Genomic DNA, 15238 nt, shown 5'->3' with positions numbered 1-15238 from the left:
TGGAATTAATAAAAACTAGTAAGAGAAAATAAACACATAGCCACAAATTCTAAAATGCGTGAGACTTTTTAAAATTGTTTAAGAGTGCCTATTGTTTCTATATCACTGATTACTGACAGAAAATTGACACTCACACCCGCTTCATGCTGTTAGATGTATAAAGGATATTTAAATGACAAATCTTGAGGTGTTCTAATAAATTTGCAAACTACTGTATATATATATATATATATATATATATATATATATATATATATATATATATATATATATATATATATATATTGAGGAGGAATAATTCATCAAGTATTTAATTGTATTGTTGACTTTTTAAGTAAAATCTTTGTATTCATCATTGATCTTTGAATGACCTCACGTATCCCTGAAGCTCCATTTTGGTGACATTTGCTGGAAACTATTATTGGAGCATTATCCTGCTAAGCATCTTGGAAGGCAGATGGTGCACTGCTAGGGCACCGGCACAGAATTTGATCCCACTATTACATTATCAGCAAAGCTTTTTTTCTCCCTGGATAGTTAACAAAATTGATTGTAGTATGCAAGCATGTATTGCTCTGTTTGTGACATAACTGATGTCAGATTATTATATTTGTCTGTATTGAGAAAGCTAAGCAATGAAAATGCATATTTGTTTGTTTATTAAACCTGAGACCAATGTAACAAAAAAAACAAACAAACGCTGATGTGTATACAAAAAAAAACCAATTCGATCACTCGTAATTTCAAAACTGGCAATACAGTTTATTTAGATGTAAATGAAAAAAAGGAAATCTGCACACTGTACTATAGATTTTCTTTTACCCAGACAAACGTTATACACAGTATTGAAATTAAAATATGACAGCGTTCCACTGCATTGTCTTTTCACATTTTCCCTGATGAAATATTTAAATGAGGGAATGTTATATATACTGTGTATATAGAGTTTTAAAAAGGAAAATTGCTTTGTGGCGAAAGGTGCAAAATTAAAAAGAAAAGGTAATGTAGATACACAAAAATGTGAATAATTGATAAAAAATCTATTATATCAGGATGTTTCGGACAGCCCTTCTTCAGCTGGATGGGAAGAAACAGTCCGTTTTTTGTATTTTGTGTATATAAAATATATATATATTATATATATATATATATATATATATATATATATATATATATATATATTTTTTTTTTTTTTTTTTGAGGAAGCAGTTTTTTTTTTTTTTTTTATAATTGTATGGTTTCTTTTTTTTTTTTTTTTTTTTTCTATATACTTTGTCTATGTTTCAGAATGCCTTTTGAGTTTGAAACACGACACGCGTCAAATAAATGCTTTGGGTTGGCCCACCATAACTCATTATAACTTCAAAGACTTTTCCAGTATAGAATCATTTGTCATCAAATAAATCAGAAGTACAATAGAAGAATGGCTTGATGTCTTGCTGCTCTGACGGTTTAGTTTGCTTTATTGTTCTGCACGTGCCGGCCCGAACTCCAGTGACAGAGGGACACTTCTTGTCTTGTGTAACAAATGCAGTCGACACAGCGTGCATGTTAATTATGTAAAGTATGAAAAGATTTAAAGCGTTTGGTAACTTTAAAGGCAAAAAGCTTACTCTGCCATCCGTGCAAAGACATACGCGTGCGAAGAGGAAAACTTTGGATAGGCTTTTGTTGTCGAGCATAGGATATTCATCAAACCGGTGAAGTGTATGCCATTTGAATAGTGTATTGTTAGAATACTTATGGTCCACTTGACAAGGGCTCTTGCTGTAAATAGTGCAATTTGACTCCAGCTGGTACGGAGTGGCTTTGACAGCAGCCAAATCGCACTGCACCGCAGAAAAATCAATAGTGGTTCTTGTTCATGGTAACCTGCCTTTTTTCTGTTCAAATGATTTATACAATAAAACCTTTAGTTTGTTGTATGCAAAGGCCAAAGCATTTTATTAATTTAAATGCTGTCCAAAAATGCCCTTTTTCAAAACCACTAACCAATTCTAGGCCTAAAAGCATATCAATGAAACAGTAACTATTGATGTACTTCTGTTCCATGTTAGTTTGTTCATTTCTGGTTGTTAGGGTGCTATACATTAATCTGTTTTCAATGTATTCCATTTAAGTTTGTGTCTACTGTTTTTTTACAGGCCTCAGTGTAGGTTGTAACTGTACGATGTGTTCATAATGCACAGATGAGGAAATGAGCACACAGGTTTCTTTTAAAGGAAACATTCTCTGCTTCGTTTTTATTTTTTATCTGTTTTTGTCTCTCGCTGTTTAGTAAAATGATTTTTGGTTACTTGTTGTTTTGGTGTATTTTAGGGAGTGATGTTGTAGTCAGTAGTTTCTTAATTGAACTTCAGTTAACCCACTGAAGCTTTTGTTTAATAAAGAGCCTCGATTAGGACTGCTACGTTAGTATTTTTACAAGTGAATCTTAGGGCTTGTTTTTAAAGGTGTATCTATTAAAGATTACAGCCACTAAAGTATAGTCATTATTATAGACAAGAAACATTATTTTAAACCTGTCTCGTCTATTAGAAATGTAACATCTTTCATATATAAAAACATGAAAGTGCAAACTTTATTGTTTGCTTTTTATATGAACATTTCTTTTCTATAGTGTGTAGTAAATAAATGGTAATTAAATACAAAACATAAAAGCTTGGGTTTAGGTGACACTTTTTCCCTGTGTAACATATCATAAGGATAGTAGCTTATTCATATAAATATTTAAAGTGGAAATTATATTGTTGTTTGTGATCATAATCTTTCATGTTCTCGTACTCTGCTTATGCAAAAGGTTTGAGGTATAAATGCATTATCAGTCCTTTGAAATCGCATTGAAATGATTGGTGAGGTATAAAGGCTGCTTCTGTGGAGGAGGGCATTCATTAGCAGTGATACAAAGAGGGATGGTGGTTGATCTCAGCTAGTTAGTCTGCTTGATCCTTTTGGTACCCACAAAGAAGTGCCACCCTATGGAAAAGTTTCTTGGTGACTGTGTGCTGTGATGACCAATACACTAATGTGATGGTTGCAAGTTGGTCTGTTCATAATGGGAGAGAGATGGTGAAGACTATTGATTTTAGGTACTCCCCAAGGCTTTCTAAAGGCTGTCAAGCAAAAAAAAAAAAAAACCCAAAAAAACACACACACACGCAAAAAATACAAATGAAGCACTATGTCTACATAAAAAGTCTGCAACAGTTTGTGAAAATGTTGAAATCGCATTTAAAAAATGTTTTTTAAAATCTGATTTTAATGACAAATGTGGCCCTCATAAAGTAAAATAGAAATGGGCTGAGCTGACTGTGTCCGTCTATCCACCCGTCCGTCTGTCTCTGTCTGTCACTCTACATGTTGAACACGATAACGGCCTTGATTTTGCACCAGTCTCCACCAAACAGAGAGGACCCTATGTGGGCACTGTTTGATTTGATTTGATTGTCATCGCCTGCTTACTTTTCTAACAATATAATCTTTTTATTTATTTGGTAAAATCTTGAAAAAAAATATTCTTTTGTATTGAAAAATGTTGACAAATACATACAGTATAGTACAGGTCTAATATAAATCAGATAACTTGTTTACATTAATAGTAACATTAGAGGCTAAATATATTTTAGTTTTTTTTTGATGCTTTTATTGACTGAGAAATTGAGAACTGTCATACATTGCGAAGATAATTTTAAATACAAAACCTATAAAACTCTTTGACATGCCACCTGAAACAACACAAATGATAAAAATAATATTGATACTTGCAACAGCAATTTGTAAAATAATCATTATTACACTGTACCACAGCAAATAGGTTCAGTTGCAATCAGTATTATTCTAATACATTTGCTCTGAGGCATATTTTGATACATTTTTGGCGGTTGTACATTGTGAGTATCTGACTTTTCATAGAATGGAATTCTAAGCAAATAATCTTTGGATTATTTTCTAGACCTTGCCGCTCAATACTCAAGCAAGATAATAACCAATTGATCTCTGTATATCAGCTTTCCAGTTGATAGCTTTTTTGCACCATTGTAAGCTCTATAGATTGATCTTCAAACATATTAATGATCTGTTTTAATTCTCAAGATATATGTACATAAGTTATATATAGTGAATTTTATACAATGAATTTAATTCTCTTTATACTGTATTAACATTATTTTGTGATGAAGTGAATCATTGATTTGCAATGCTTTTTTCATGGATTTGTAACCCTGTTTTCAAATACAAACCAGATAACAAAACAAACAACAAAGGATAACTGGTGCTCTTTGGCATTTTATGCTGTGATAGCTTTAAATAATTGCACATAGTTATGTGTTGGTGTTGTGAGCATAGTAGCTCTATAATCTAGACAATGTAAGGATTCTGGTACCATATCTGAGCAGATTATCAAAATTATCATCTCCTTCATATGGTCCAGGAGTTAAGAGATGGAGGGGGGGGGGGGTATGAGTCGTTTTCAGTTGTTAGGATTTTTTCATTCTTAAAATAATGCACATTGATTTATCTACGTACTGATCATCCATAAAAATGTTCTCATGCTAGCAGGTAAGAATGGCCCACGCGAATGGTATGTTAATCAAAGATAGGCCTAAAGTCTCTTTCAATGGACTGATAACAATCAGATTGACTGCTTCTGGAGCCTGGTTTCACAGATTGGAGGCTGAAGGCTGAAGTTCACAAGCCAGCTCTTGCAGCAGAATGGGGTAGAAGTAAGGGAAGTGTTTTTGGATCACTGGTGCAAAATAAATAAATAAATAAAAATAGCTTTTGCTATGTATCTTTCAAGTTGCTGATAAAACAACAGAGGGGACTCTGGCTTGTGGCTGTTTTCTTTTTTTTTCAAATAATAAAAAAAAACACCCTTTCAAGTTACAAAATGCAAAATTAACAAGAGAAAGTTATTTCAAAGAGCTTAACTTAATTTTCAGATGTGTTTGTTTGTCAATTGATAATAATTACCGGCAGCCGGTGGATAAGAACCAGGGTGATTGTGTAACACAAACTCAAGAAATGAATCGAAATCCTTAAATTGTCTTTTAGTGATATCCAACCTGCTGATTAATAAAGATATTGGAGAGGACATTACTATGAAGTATTCATTATAATTAGTGACTAATAGAAATGCAGATGAAATGTTTGTCCTCTGATTTGCAATGCTAAGGGTCTCTGGCCACATCATGTGTATTAAGCTTTGCCACGTTCCAGTTCTATTTGCAGTGAATATTGTTGCCACAATTGCTTATCTTCGGCGAGGGGAAAGCCGAGCGCTGATGGAAAAAGGCAATGTTGATGCAACTAGGTGTAGAAGCCCTGTGTTCATTAAACTGTCAAGCAGCAGTAATCAGGGTCCTATTTGTGTGAATGTTAATATGGTATGTCAGAACTCATTGCATCATCCTGGTATAGGAAGGAACAAAAACTCATTTTGATATTTCATATCAGTACTGTTGGCATTCACTGGCTGCAGTTTATTATTTTCAGACCAAAAATAAATAATAGCAAATTATAGTATTTGAAAAATGGCATTGTCTCCTGTGTGGTATTTGGAATATTTTTTGTTTGCTTTGAATCAACAGCACAGTAATTAACGAATGCAGGTGCTGCTTGTATAGAGCATAGAGTGGTCTATTCAATTGATATGTGCAGTGGTGCGTCTAAATACAGTCATTGTTGAATATTTAAAATAGGATCAAACCTGGCACTTTGCTTACTTTCAATGACAAAAAATACACCAAAGAGACTTGCTGTTAAGGTTTTTGTTTTCACAGTGTCCCCTTTTAAATGATTGCAACAATTGCTGTATTAAGATTCACCATAATTTAGAGCAATTAAATAGACACAAGCCTATATCCACGGGCATTCACAGACAATATCACTGTGATGTACTCTGACCAAGTTCTTTCTCGTGTTAATTGGGAAACATCTGAGTATACATGTTCTATATAGAACAAAACTGATTACTTCAGTTCAATGGCACTTTAGGAAAAATTCAAAGTGCAATGTGCATATAGTCAAACATCTCAATTAAAAGCTGTAATTAGGTGAATGCCCTTTTACGGTGAAGTTAATTAACTACTCCATGAAGGGTTCATTTATATTTTAATTAACATTACAAGATCCATTCAAGGCGGTCCTTTCAGATTCATTACAAGTGGTGTAAGAACATGCGTCATCATGCCACAGTAATTGATACTAATTTTTATAAAACAAAAATGTTAAAAGAGTGTATTATAATCTGGAGTTGCATTACATTCTGATTAATGATACTGTTCTACAGGGCTGGGAAACAATTTCCCCACTCGCATGTAGTGTATATCAATAGTCTCTACCGTGCTATCAATTATGCCTAACAAATGTACTGTGTCGTGCTAATATAAATGGCAATGGGGTCCACAACTTCATTATCAAAGATTCTATAATGATATTGACTACTGTCATATTCACAGGTCAGAGGGATAAGCCTGAGTGATTGAGCTTTTTGAAGGAAAACGGAATTCTATTAAAAGGCAGCCGAACCACATTTTACCCTCATAAACCAGTTTCAAAGCCAGAGCTCAGTTTCATTTATCTTTATTTTCCAAGCTTTATGGAGAGAGGCAGAGAAGTGTCCATCTGTTCATCCTAGATTGCACAGAATAGCAAGTGGTCAGACGGTTTTAACTGACAGAGGTCAAAAGGGCCTCTTGACCCTGTGGGCTCTTGCAGAAGTAATCAGAATGCCGTGGCTGATGTACAGCTGGATAAAGATGGCTGTACTTTAATTGACGATGATAGCCAGAATAAGCAGCACAATCGTTGCTGAAGGAAAACAAAAAGTATCCAATACAGTAATTTATTACCAGGCACACACTAGGTTGCTTTACCCCTGCCGTGGTGTGAGAAATAGCAAAAAGGTACTCTAACACTTAACTGAAAATGGATGCCCTGCTGCTATCAGAGATGCATGGTGGTCAGATGATTGCCTGTGCCATTAGCTTGGTAATGTTTTCTCAATTGTAAACTCTGCTCCTCATCTTCTTCCTGTGCATCAGCTGCAGATTGAAGGCTTTCTCGTTTGTCTTCTATTTGTGCTGCCAATCATCAAGCTGCTGTTCGCCATGCTCATTTGGAGGAGGCAATTTTTTTACTTATTGTCAAGCATCTCCAGCAGACAGGACATACAGGTTGCAATCCCAATTGACAATAAGTAGATTTTTAATACAACATTTTTGTTTGTTTTGGAAGAGGAATGAGTATATATTTTGAAACTCTTGTAAAATCTGACCTATTGTCGAGAACTATGCAACTTTTACCTATTTTGAATATTGCACATGCTTTTATTGAATTACTTAAAAAAGAGAATGCTTTACCAGTACTAGTTTTGTAAAGAAATAAATTGTACTGCATCGTAGTTGTTTGTGCTGTGCACTGTAGCCTGTCAGTCTCTTCCCATTGGATTAAAATAGTGGTACAGGCATGGGGTTATGCTGTAGAGAATTTCTCATGCAAAGAGATAACATAAATTGATGAGAATATCACCAAATGCCAATAGTACCAGATAAACTTGCTCTAAAAAGAGCCCTAGAAAGCTGAAATGAGATTTATGGAGAATAGATGATGATGAATGTGAGGCTTTCAGCAAATGTGAACACGAGTGACATGATACCTGATAACCCAAAAGATACGACTGTTACAGGTGCATTGCGTGAGACACACCAAGGCACTTTGATTAATGAATGGACCTCTGATTGTGTAAGCAGGTGGGAAGTGATATTATAATGTAAATGCGAATTGATGAAATCTGATGAAAATACTGGATCTTTTATGCAGTTCTCCTGGAAAATACAAACGTTTTATATGTCATGAATTAAATATTAACAGTTTTAGAAAATATTCATTAAATGTTTGAAATGTAAAAAAAAACAAAAAAAACTATCTTCTATAACCAGCAGCTATAACCCTGAATTAAACTGTACCGTGCAGACATGCATTTATTGATCCACATAATTTTCTTTAACCAAACAGCACACACACACACACACACACACACACATATTCCTTTCCTACTGCAGTAACCTTTGTTGTGTATGTGGTATACACTGATGTAGAAGCTGCTGCATCAGATAATCAATATTTCTATTTTAATGCTGAAACAACGGAAAGGAACACATTTAGTGTCATACCTGGTTATTTGTATGCTCAAGTCCTCTCACTGTCTCTTGCCTGCTCAAGTACACACAAATATTACAGGCTCTGCCTGTTTGACGTTTGCATTAAAAAAAGGCAGCCATTTTCTAGGTTCAGCATTACACCAATGTGTCCTAGTCACGTGATGCCTTTCTTTCACCCTGTCAGTCTCATTTACATAGTAATGTTGTTGGCTGTAGATAGCATGCACTTGTCAGATTAATTTCTGTTTTGTTTTTTAGATGTGTACATATTAGCTTAGAAGAAACTTAGATTGTGTCGACAAGAAAAACATATCTTATTAATAATCTTTTGGCTAATAAATGAAGAAATCATTTGAAAATGACTACTGATTACTCTGATTTACATGATTTTCCAATAATTACTCATTTGTTTACATGAGTTAGTAAAGAAAAAAAATAAAAGAATAAATTAGTAGAGCCAAATTTGATTACCTAACTGCAAAACGTGTAAAGCAGACACAGACTGTATTTCTTTTTTACTATGTTTAAGTGTTTGAATTAATTCTGCGTACCATACTTTTTTCAAAAATTGTGTAAACGGTGATTAGGAAAATATCAAAGAAGTATGTTATCAAGTGTGAAAAGTAGTACAAAGCATTAGCACTTTATTGATGGACAGGCATTAGAAAGAATAGATTAAAAAACTAAATGTGTGTTTGTTGAAAACCTTTAGAGAGAGAGAGCGAGAGCCTATATATATATATATATATATATATATATATATATATATATATATATATATATATATATATATATATATATATATATATATATATATATATATATATATATATATATATATATATGTCCTCCTTTTCTGAAGGGTCAATATCTTAGTCGTGGATTTTGAAATCTAAAACAGAAAATAAGTGTGATCTGTTTTTATGAAGCCTATTATCTTTATTAAATAAAAACATCGCTGTGTTGCATTATCTATTGTTTCTGTCTACTCTAACAACCAAATGGTAAAGTTGTTGCAACTTGTATTTCAGTCCTTTTAAATGATAAAAATGTGAAAGCGCTTTTCTATTGCCCTTATTTCCACAGTTGATTTCACCCTAATCCCATCCTCAGCGCACTGTAGTTCAGGGTCAAAAGACTGAACTGGCAAGGTCAAGTGGACTGAAGCTAACAGGTTGTGTTAATTTGATTGAGAAAGCATACATGGTATTTTTTTTCACAAACATTAATATCAGATATGAAGGTGCTGTTCATTTCTCTGAATATATGTCTTTATATAATTCTATAGCTCCATTATGAAGTAGCTATACAAGCCACAAACAGGTTGTCAGAACTGATGTTACTTGCCTTTTATCTATCTGTCTTTATCCATCTGCAAAACATGTTTTTGTAGCATTTTTAATCTGTGGTTTCTAATTAAGCGATAGAGCCCGTCTGTGCGGGCTGTACTGTGTGGTAGATGACCGCGACTGGAGTTGTGTCCCAAAAGTCAAGGTCTTCTGCCACACAGTAGAGCCCGCATCGAGAGGGCTCTATCGCTATTAGAAAACTATTTATTTGTTTATTTTCTCTTTAAAAAAAACTTTAAAACCTATATTTATCTTGAACTTCTGATGTTTTGCCAGTTAACATTCCACTGAGGAAAATAGTCCGTAACATAATTAGAATAGAAAAACGACATACACGTAGAGAAAGAGTTATTATTGTTAAAATTATTATTATTGCTAACATATTTATTTATTGGGGTCTTACTCTTTCTTATTATAATTTATCTGGACATGTACAATTGTTGAATAGTCTGTGTAGTATTGAGTGTGACTCGAAACTTGCTGTTGGAGGCGGGGCATCATTCAAGCAGGCTGGGAGTGGATTGGTTGGTGCTGAAAGAACTGAAACAGGGTTGGCAGTTTGAGGCTGGTTTTGAGGGAGGGTGTTATTTGGATCCAGCCAATGACAGAATTGTGGACCAATCTGGATTTCCCTGTTGATTTGCTGCCCAGTAGCTGCGAATTGAGCCTTCATTACGGTGTCCTGTCACAGACATGATTTCTCTTGCCTCTAGACCAGTGTAAGAAAGTATGTTTAAGTAGTTTTTTTATGTTATCAGATTAGTTGTAGATTAGAACGTTAAGGGAAAAAGCCAGTATTGCGCGGATTAATTTTAAAATATAATTCGCAGTTAAGAACTTCAACATTCCAGCGGGCATCTATACAAAATAGAAGCCCACTAGATTTGGAAGCTGATTGGCTGTTTGCAATCGTTTTCTAATGTCTAATAAGTTCACATGAAGACTCTGAACTATATGGAAGCTAATGAAGGCCACTGGTTTCCATTTTATCAGTCATTCTGTTGAAATGACACTTGGGGAAACATCTTCTGAGATCTCTCTAACTGAAATCACCCTAAGGTTTTATTTTTCTTCTCACTGGCATTTTTGTGTGTAATTTGCAGTGTGTGTCCTTAAAGTGCTAATTCCACAGTGTTTAATACAATAGTTCAGTGTTTAATTAAATACCAGGTATTGCTGTATTTTACAATGCCCTTGCCTTTTTATTATATATTAGTTACTTTCTTGTGTTGTATATACATGAAGGAGATGTTCCCTTCCAATCACCAGTTACTCTATTTCTTCTTTCTAAGATACTGTATAGAGCTATAATATTTTATGATGAGCAAGTAAGTAACCTTCACAGGTAAAGCTCTGAATTGTCCACTGTAATCACCTGCATTTTGGCTCATTATATGTCTTTCAATCAAGTGTTTAATATGTCACTTCTTCTATTATTATTCTATTAATATAGCTCTGTAGCTGAACTTGAGAAATGTGGCCACTTGCCAGAGACAAGCTCAGAGCACCCAGTCTTATCTGTAATAATGAACCTCAAAGTTGCATAATGAAGGAGCGAAAGCACCTTTTTAAGAGCCTCATGTCAGTTAGGCTTTAGATTGTGAGTGTGTATGTAGTTGGTGCGTATGCCCTGTTGAATTGGGCGTTCCTTCGCAAGTCAGACTCATTAGTGATCTTCTTGCTCAGGAAAGCTTTCAGTAATTATGCTTTGAACACAAACGTTATGGTGTTGCAAGTGAGGGCTCAGTGCTGCTAGCTATTCTTTTAAAATATCTGCAGGGAAGGTGTGCACATATGCCAGGAAGCTATCAACAGGGGCATGCTGTGGAGCAGCATCTGCTCTTTCTGTCAGTTTAGAAGGAGCAACCACTGTGAGGGCAGATCCTGAAAAGAATCAGTGGTCAGTTAAAAACTGCCAGTCTCATGAAGGAAAACTCAAACTCTGTGGCTTTTAAGCTGTCAGACGTGTCATGTTGTTAGGGCTGTGTCTCCAGCTGAATAAAGCAATCTATCTTCCTGAATCAATCAATAGGGAAATCTGGGGAAAGTACTAAGGGTGAAATAGGCAGAAAATCTAAGGATTTTTTTTTTCTGTTTTGTATCTTGTTCTTTAAAAGAAGCTACCATCTAAAACACTGGTTAACAAGTAAAAACTGATCTTATTGTCATTATGTTAATTGAACACGGAGTTCGGAAATAGTTATTTGCTAGAATTGAATATACATATGAAATATAATGTTTAAATGATTATTATTATTATTGTATTTTTTATGACTTGAGTTCGTTACATGGTCTAATCATCTCAGGAGTACATTCTCTGCAGAGTTCAAGAGTAAAAGAAAATGGCAGAGTGGAACTAGTCAGGGATAACAGTGTAATCTAATGCTCTGCAGTGCCTCCTGCTGGGGAGGGGATGGTAGCAGCCAGTGTCTGTTTATGATTAAAAGCCAACTGTGAAGTTGCCAGCAAAGGGTTTCAGTCGATTTCTCATTTCCTTCACACCAGAGAGCCACTTACACCATCACCACGGCACAATACCCCCTGCCATTCACAGATGAGATCTGGAAACTTTACCACACATCTCAGTCTAGATCTCTGCCTGCCTGGAAATGCTGGAACTGAAGGATCTCATCACCTTCTTTTTCCCCCCAGTGTGTGGAGCTAGTGCACCAGTGCTTGATTCTTCATACCTGCTTCTGCAGCATCCAGGTTACAGGCATTCAAGCATAATAATTCACATCCACCATTAGATGGGTAATATATTCTCCAGTGGCTTTCATATGAAGGTTTTACATGAAGCGTTTCCCCAATATGCAATGTATAGTTTCACAATATTTCATATATTACCTATTCTGTCCATTTTTTTTATGTGCTGTATAACAAGGTAATTCCCCTGGCTGCCTGCTCATTTTTTAATCCTTTATGTACCTACCTACTGTATTTTTGTATCTGTTTAGTTGGTCTGCACATACCTGTATATTTTCAGACAGAATAATACACATGCACTTGGTAATTTGCATAGCTTGGGTTCACAGATCAAATGTAACTATGTAAACTATGGGGTATTCAAATACAGAGCTTAGATAAGAAAAATAGTACCTAATAGGACACTACTGCAGCTGTGTGCTATTGATAGAATTGTATCATATTGAATTTTTGGGTGGAAATGGAGCCGTGTACAATCTGATCAAGTAAACTAGAGTATCCTAGTTTACTACAGACCCTACATATCTAACTTGATTGAGAGCTTCTGGGCCAGGGCTTACCTTCCTATTAGGAACATGACCCTTAACCCATACTCTAAGAGAGACAAGAGTCTTAGAGAGAGGCTTTTAAAAAGATAGAAGCTACCAATAATGGAATAGCTGCCCCAGTTACCCATTGAGAGTATAGGATGAACAGAACCCAACCTTCTGAAAAAGAAAATCTAATGGAACTGTTCAGTGAGAATAACAGCAAGAGTTAAGATTCTAGAGCTTGTCAAAAGATCTTTTAAAGGGTAAAAGGTAGTCAAATGAAAACAACTATTGCTTTTGAAGAAATGTGATTTGAAACCCCCCAAAAATAGAAAATGTATCATTGTAAAAAATGACGTGTTGGTTAATAATAATTCCAGCGTTGTGTTCGTTTTTATGATGTTCTCAGTATGTATCACCCCAGCTTCATTAGTAATGTGTTTTTATTTATATATGTGGAAATTTAATGTAAGTATATTAATATGAGAAGATGGAAAAAAATAGGTTTGTTTAATAACAGTACCTGAACATATGGCAAATGAAAGTTTTACAAGTGTAAAATTTTGAATTTATGTTGTATCTTTTTTAGGTTCCGATTCCAGAGCTCATTTTGAGCCCTTTCACAGTGTTGCAATTGAAAGCCACCTCAGTAGACAATGGTTTTCATGTCCTAACATTCGACGTGGAGGGACTTTTAGAACAGCTACACCCAAGCCCAGAGGAACGGTCAGATCTGCTGAGCTCCTATGACAGCTTTGCAGCCCTAAGAAGAGTGACAAGCTTTGATAGAAAGCAATCTAGACTGAAAAGGAACAAAACGTTGGTTTCCCTTCATCAAGTAAATGAGTTTGCACGAGAACGCCTATCGCAAAATGAGAATAACTCTAGAAGGAGCCAAAAACAGGATCTGGGAAAATTGGATATCAATAGAACACAAGATACAGCAATACTTCTATTGTCCTGCCTCTTCCCATGGGGTACAGATGAAGAACTTGATGACCTCTGTACGAATAATCTTGGTATCTTCACACCTCAAGCTCCAGTGTCTTTTGGTCTACAATCAAAGAATGGTCATATGTCACTAATCCTGCCAGGGTGGCATCCTCAGAAAATGAGTGGCACAAGTGAGAATGGGCCTTATAATTTAATTTCAAACAAAGTAATGCAGCTGGCGAAACAGTACACAAACAGCAGTGCTGCAGAAAGTTCATTTCTAGAAAAGGCTGAGGATAAGGAGGGGGACTTTGGATTGAAAATTACTTCCTATCTGTTGTCCATTGTTTTAGTAGTCAGCAGTCTTATGAGATTGCCTTTGCAGACAGATGAGTCTATCGAACATGACAGGTATGGACCATAAAAGGTTGTGATGCCACTGATAAAAATTAATTACCTTCTTATCCGTTGTCCTAATATCACCCTCAACGTACTTTTATTATTTGAAATAATGCAATCTGTTGTATTTTTCCCTTACTTTCATCTGCCATTTATTAACATAAATAACCCATTATAACTTATACTAGCTTTAAATATGCGCACATCAGTAAACAATATTTCAAATGTTCTCTGTTTACACTTATTTAATCATTTGTCATTTTGAGGAAGGCTAGAATAGTGAAGCTTGTGCCTTGTTACCAGTAGGTTTAAATATTTAGTATGGATTCTGCAGTGTTTACCAATAGATTAATTCAACCCCAGAAGGAATCATTGCATATTCTGTAAATAAACAACAATGTCAAAGTAGGTAAGGTTGTTCACAACTAACCTGGATGTTAATAGAATTGACAAATTACCATTACCTTCAAAAAAAAAAAACTTTGTTAATTGTCTGCCATACTCTTTTCATTTTATTTGGATTATATCAGCCATTGCAACCATCAATCTCTATAGAAAATATTTTACAAGCAATGTGTCCAAAACATGAACATTAACACAGCATTCTACATGGGTATTCTCATAGGTTATGGCAAAATAACGTTTGCATTTCAACTGCATTTTTAGTATATTGTTACCTGACCTGTTACTTTGCTTAAAACAATATTGTAGCTTAAATCTACATGCCATATATGTAATATACCCCCTGTGTTTAATTAAGAACACACTTATAAATAATAACTGTGGTATACCATAAAAGCATAGCAAAGTGTAGTAAAACAAAAGCATGTTCACATGCACTTTTGAAAACTATAGTAATCATGATAAATCAGGATGTATGCATAGTATAAGCTTGTAAAAAGCATGATAAACTATGTATTTATTTTTTTCCAGACGCGAAAAGAATGGGTCTCACCTTTATAAAAGGAGAGGTAAGAGTCGAACTTTATCGACATGGATTACCCAGTAAGCTCTGTGCAATCATGTTATTCTACTGATTCAGACACTGTTAAACAGTGTACACTACAAATATTATTTTTTTACCATTTATTAACCTAAATGACCAATCTGACCAAGGTGGTCATTAAACACACAGCTGAGAGTGACAAGAGTTCAATGT

General features: G+C 34.8%; 1 protein-coding gene across 1 annotated transcript in view; it reads left to right on the top strand.

The window, feature by feature from the left end:
- Nucleotides 1–15238, top strand: part of LOC121294538 (WD repeat-containing protein 72-like) — a 63121-nt gene that overhangs the window by 25839 nt on the left and 22044 nt on the right. Inside the window, exons 15-16 of the mRNA XM_041218327.1 lie at nt 13337–14091; nt 15013–15050. Coding sequence (XP_041074261.1) covers nt 13337–14091; nt 15013–15050 — 793 coding nt within the window. The remainder of the gene's footprint in view (nt 1–13336; nt 14092–15012; nt 15051–15238) is intronic.

Source organism: Polyodon spathula, chromosome 19, assembly GCF_017654505.1.
Source record: "Polyodon spathula isolate WHYD16114869_AA chromosome 19, ASM1765450v1, whole genome shotgun sequence".
NCBI classification, from domain to species: Eukaryota; Metazoa; Chordata; class Actinopteri; order Acipenseriformes; family Polyodontidae; genus Polyodon; species Polyodon spathula.
Note: the sequence above shows the minus strand (reverse complement) of the source record. Positions and strands in the feature narration are given on the sequence as shown.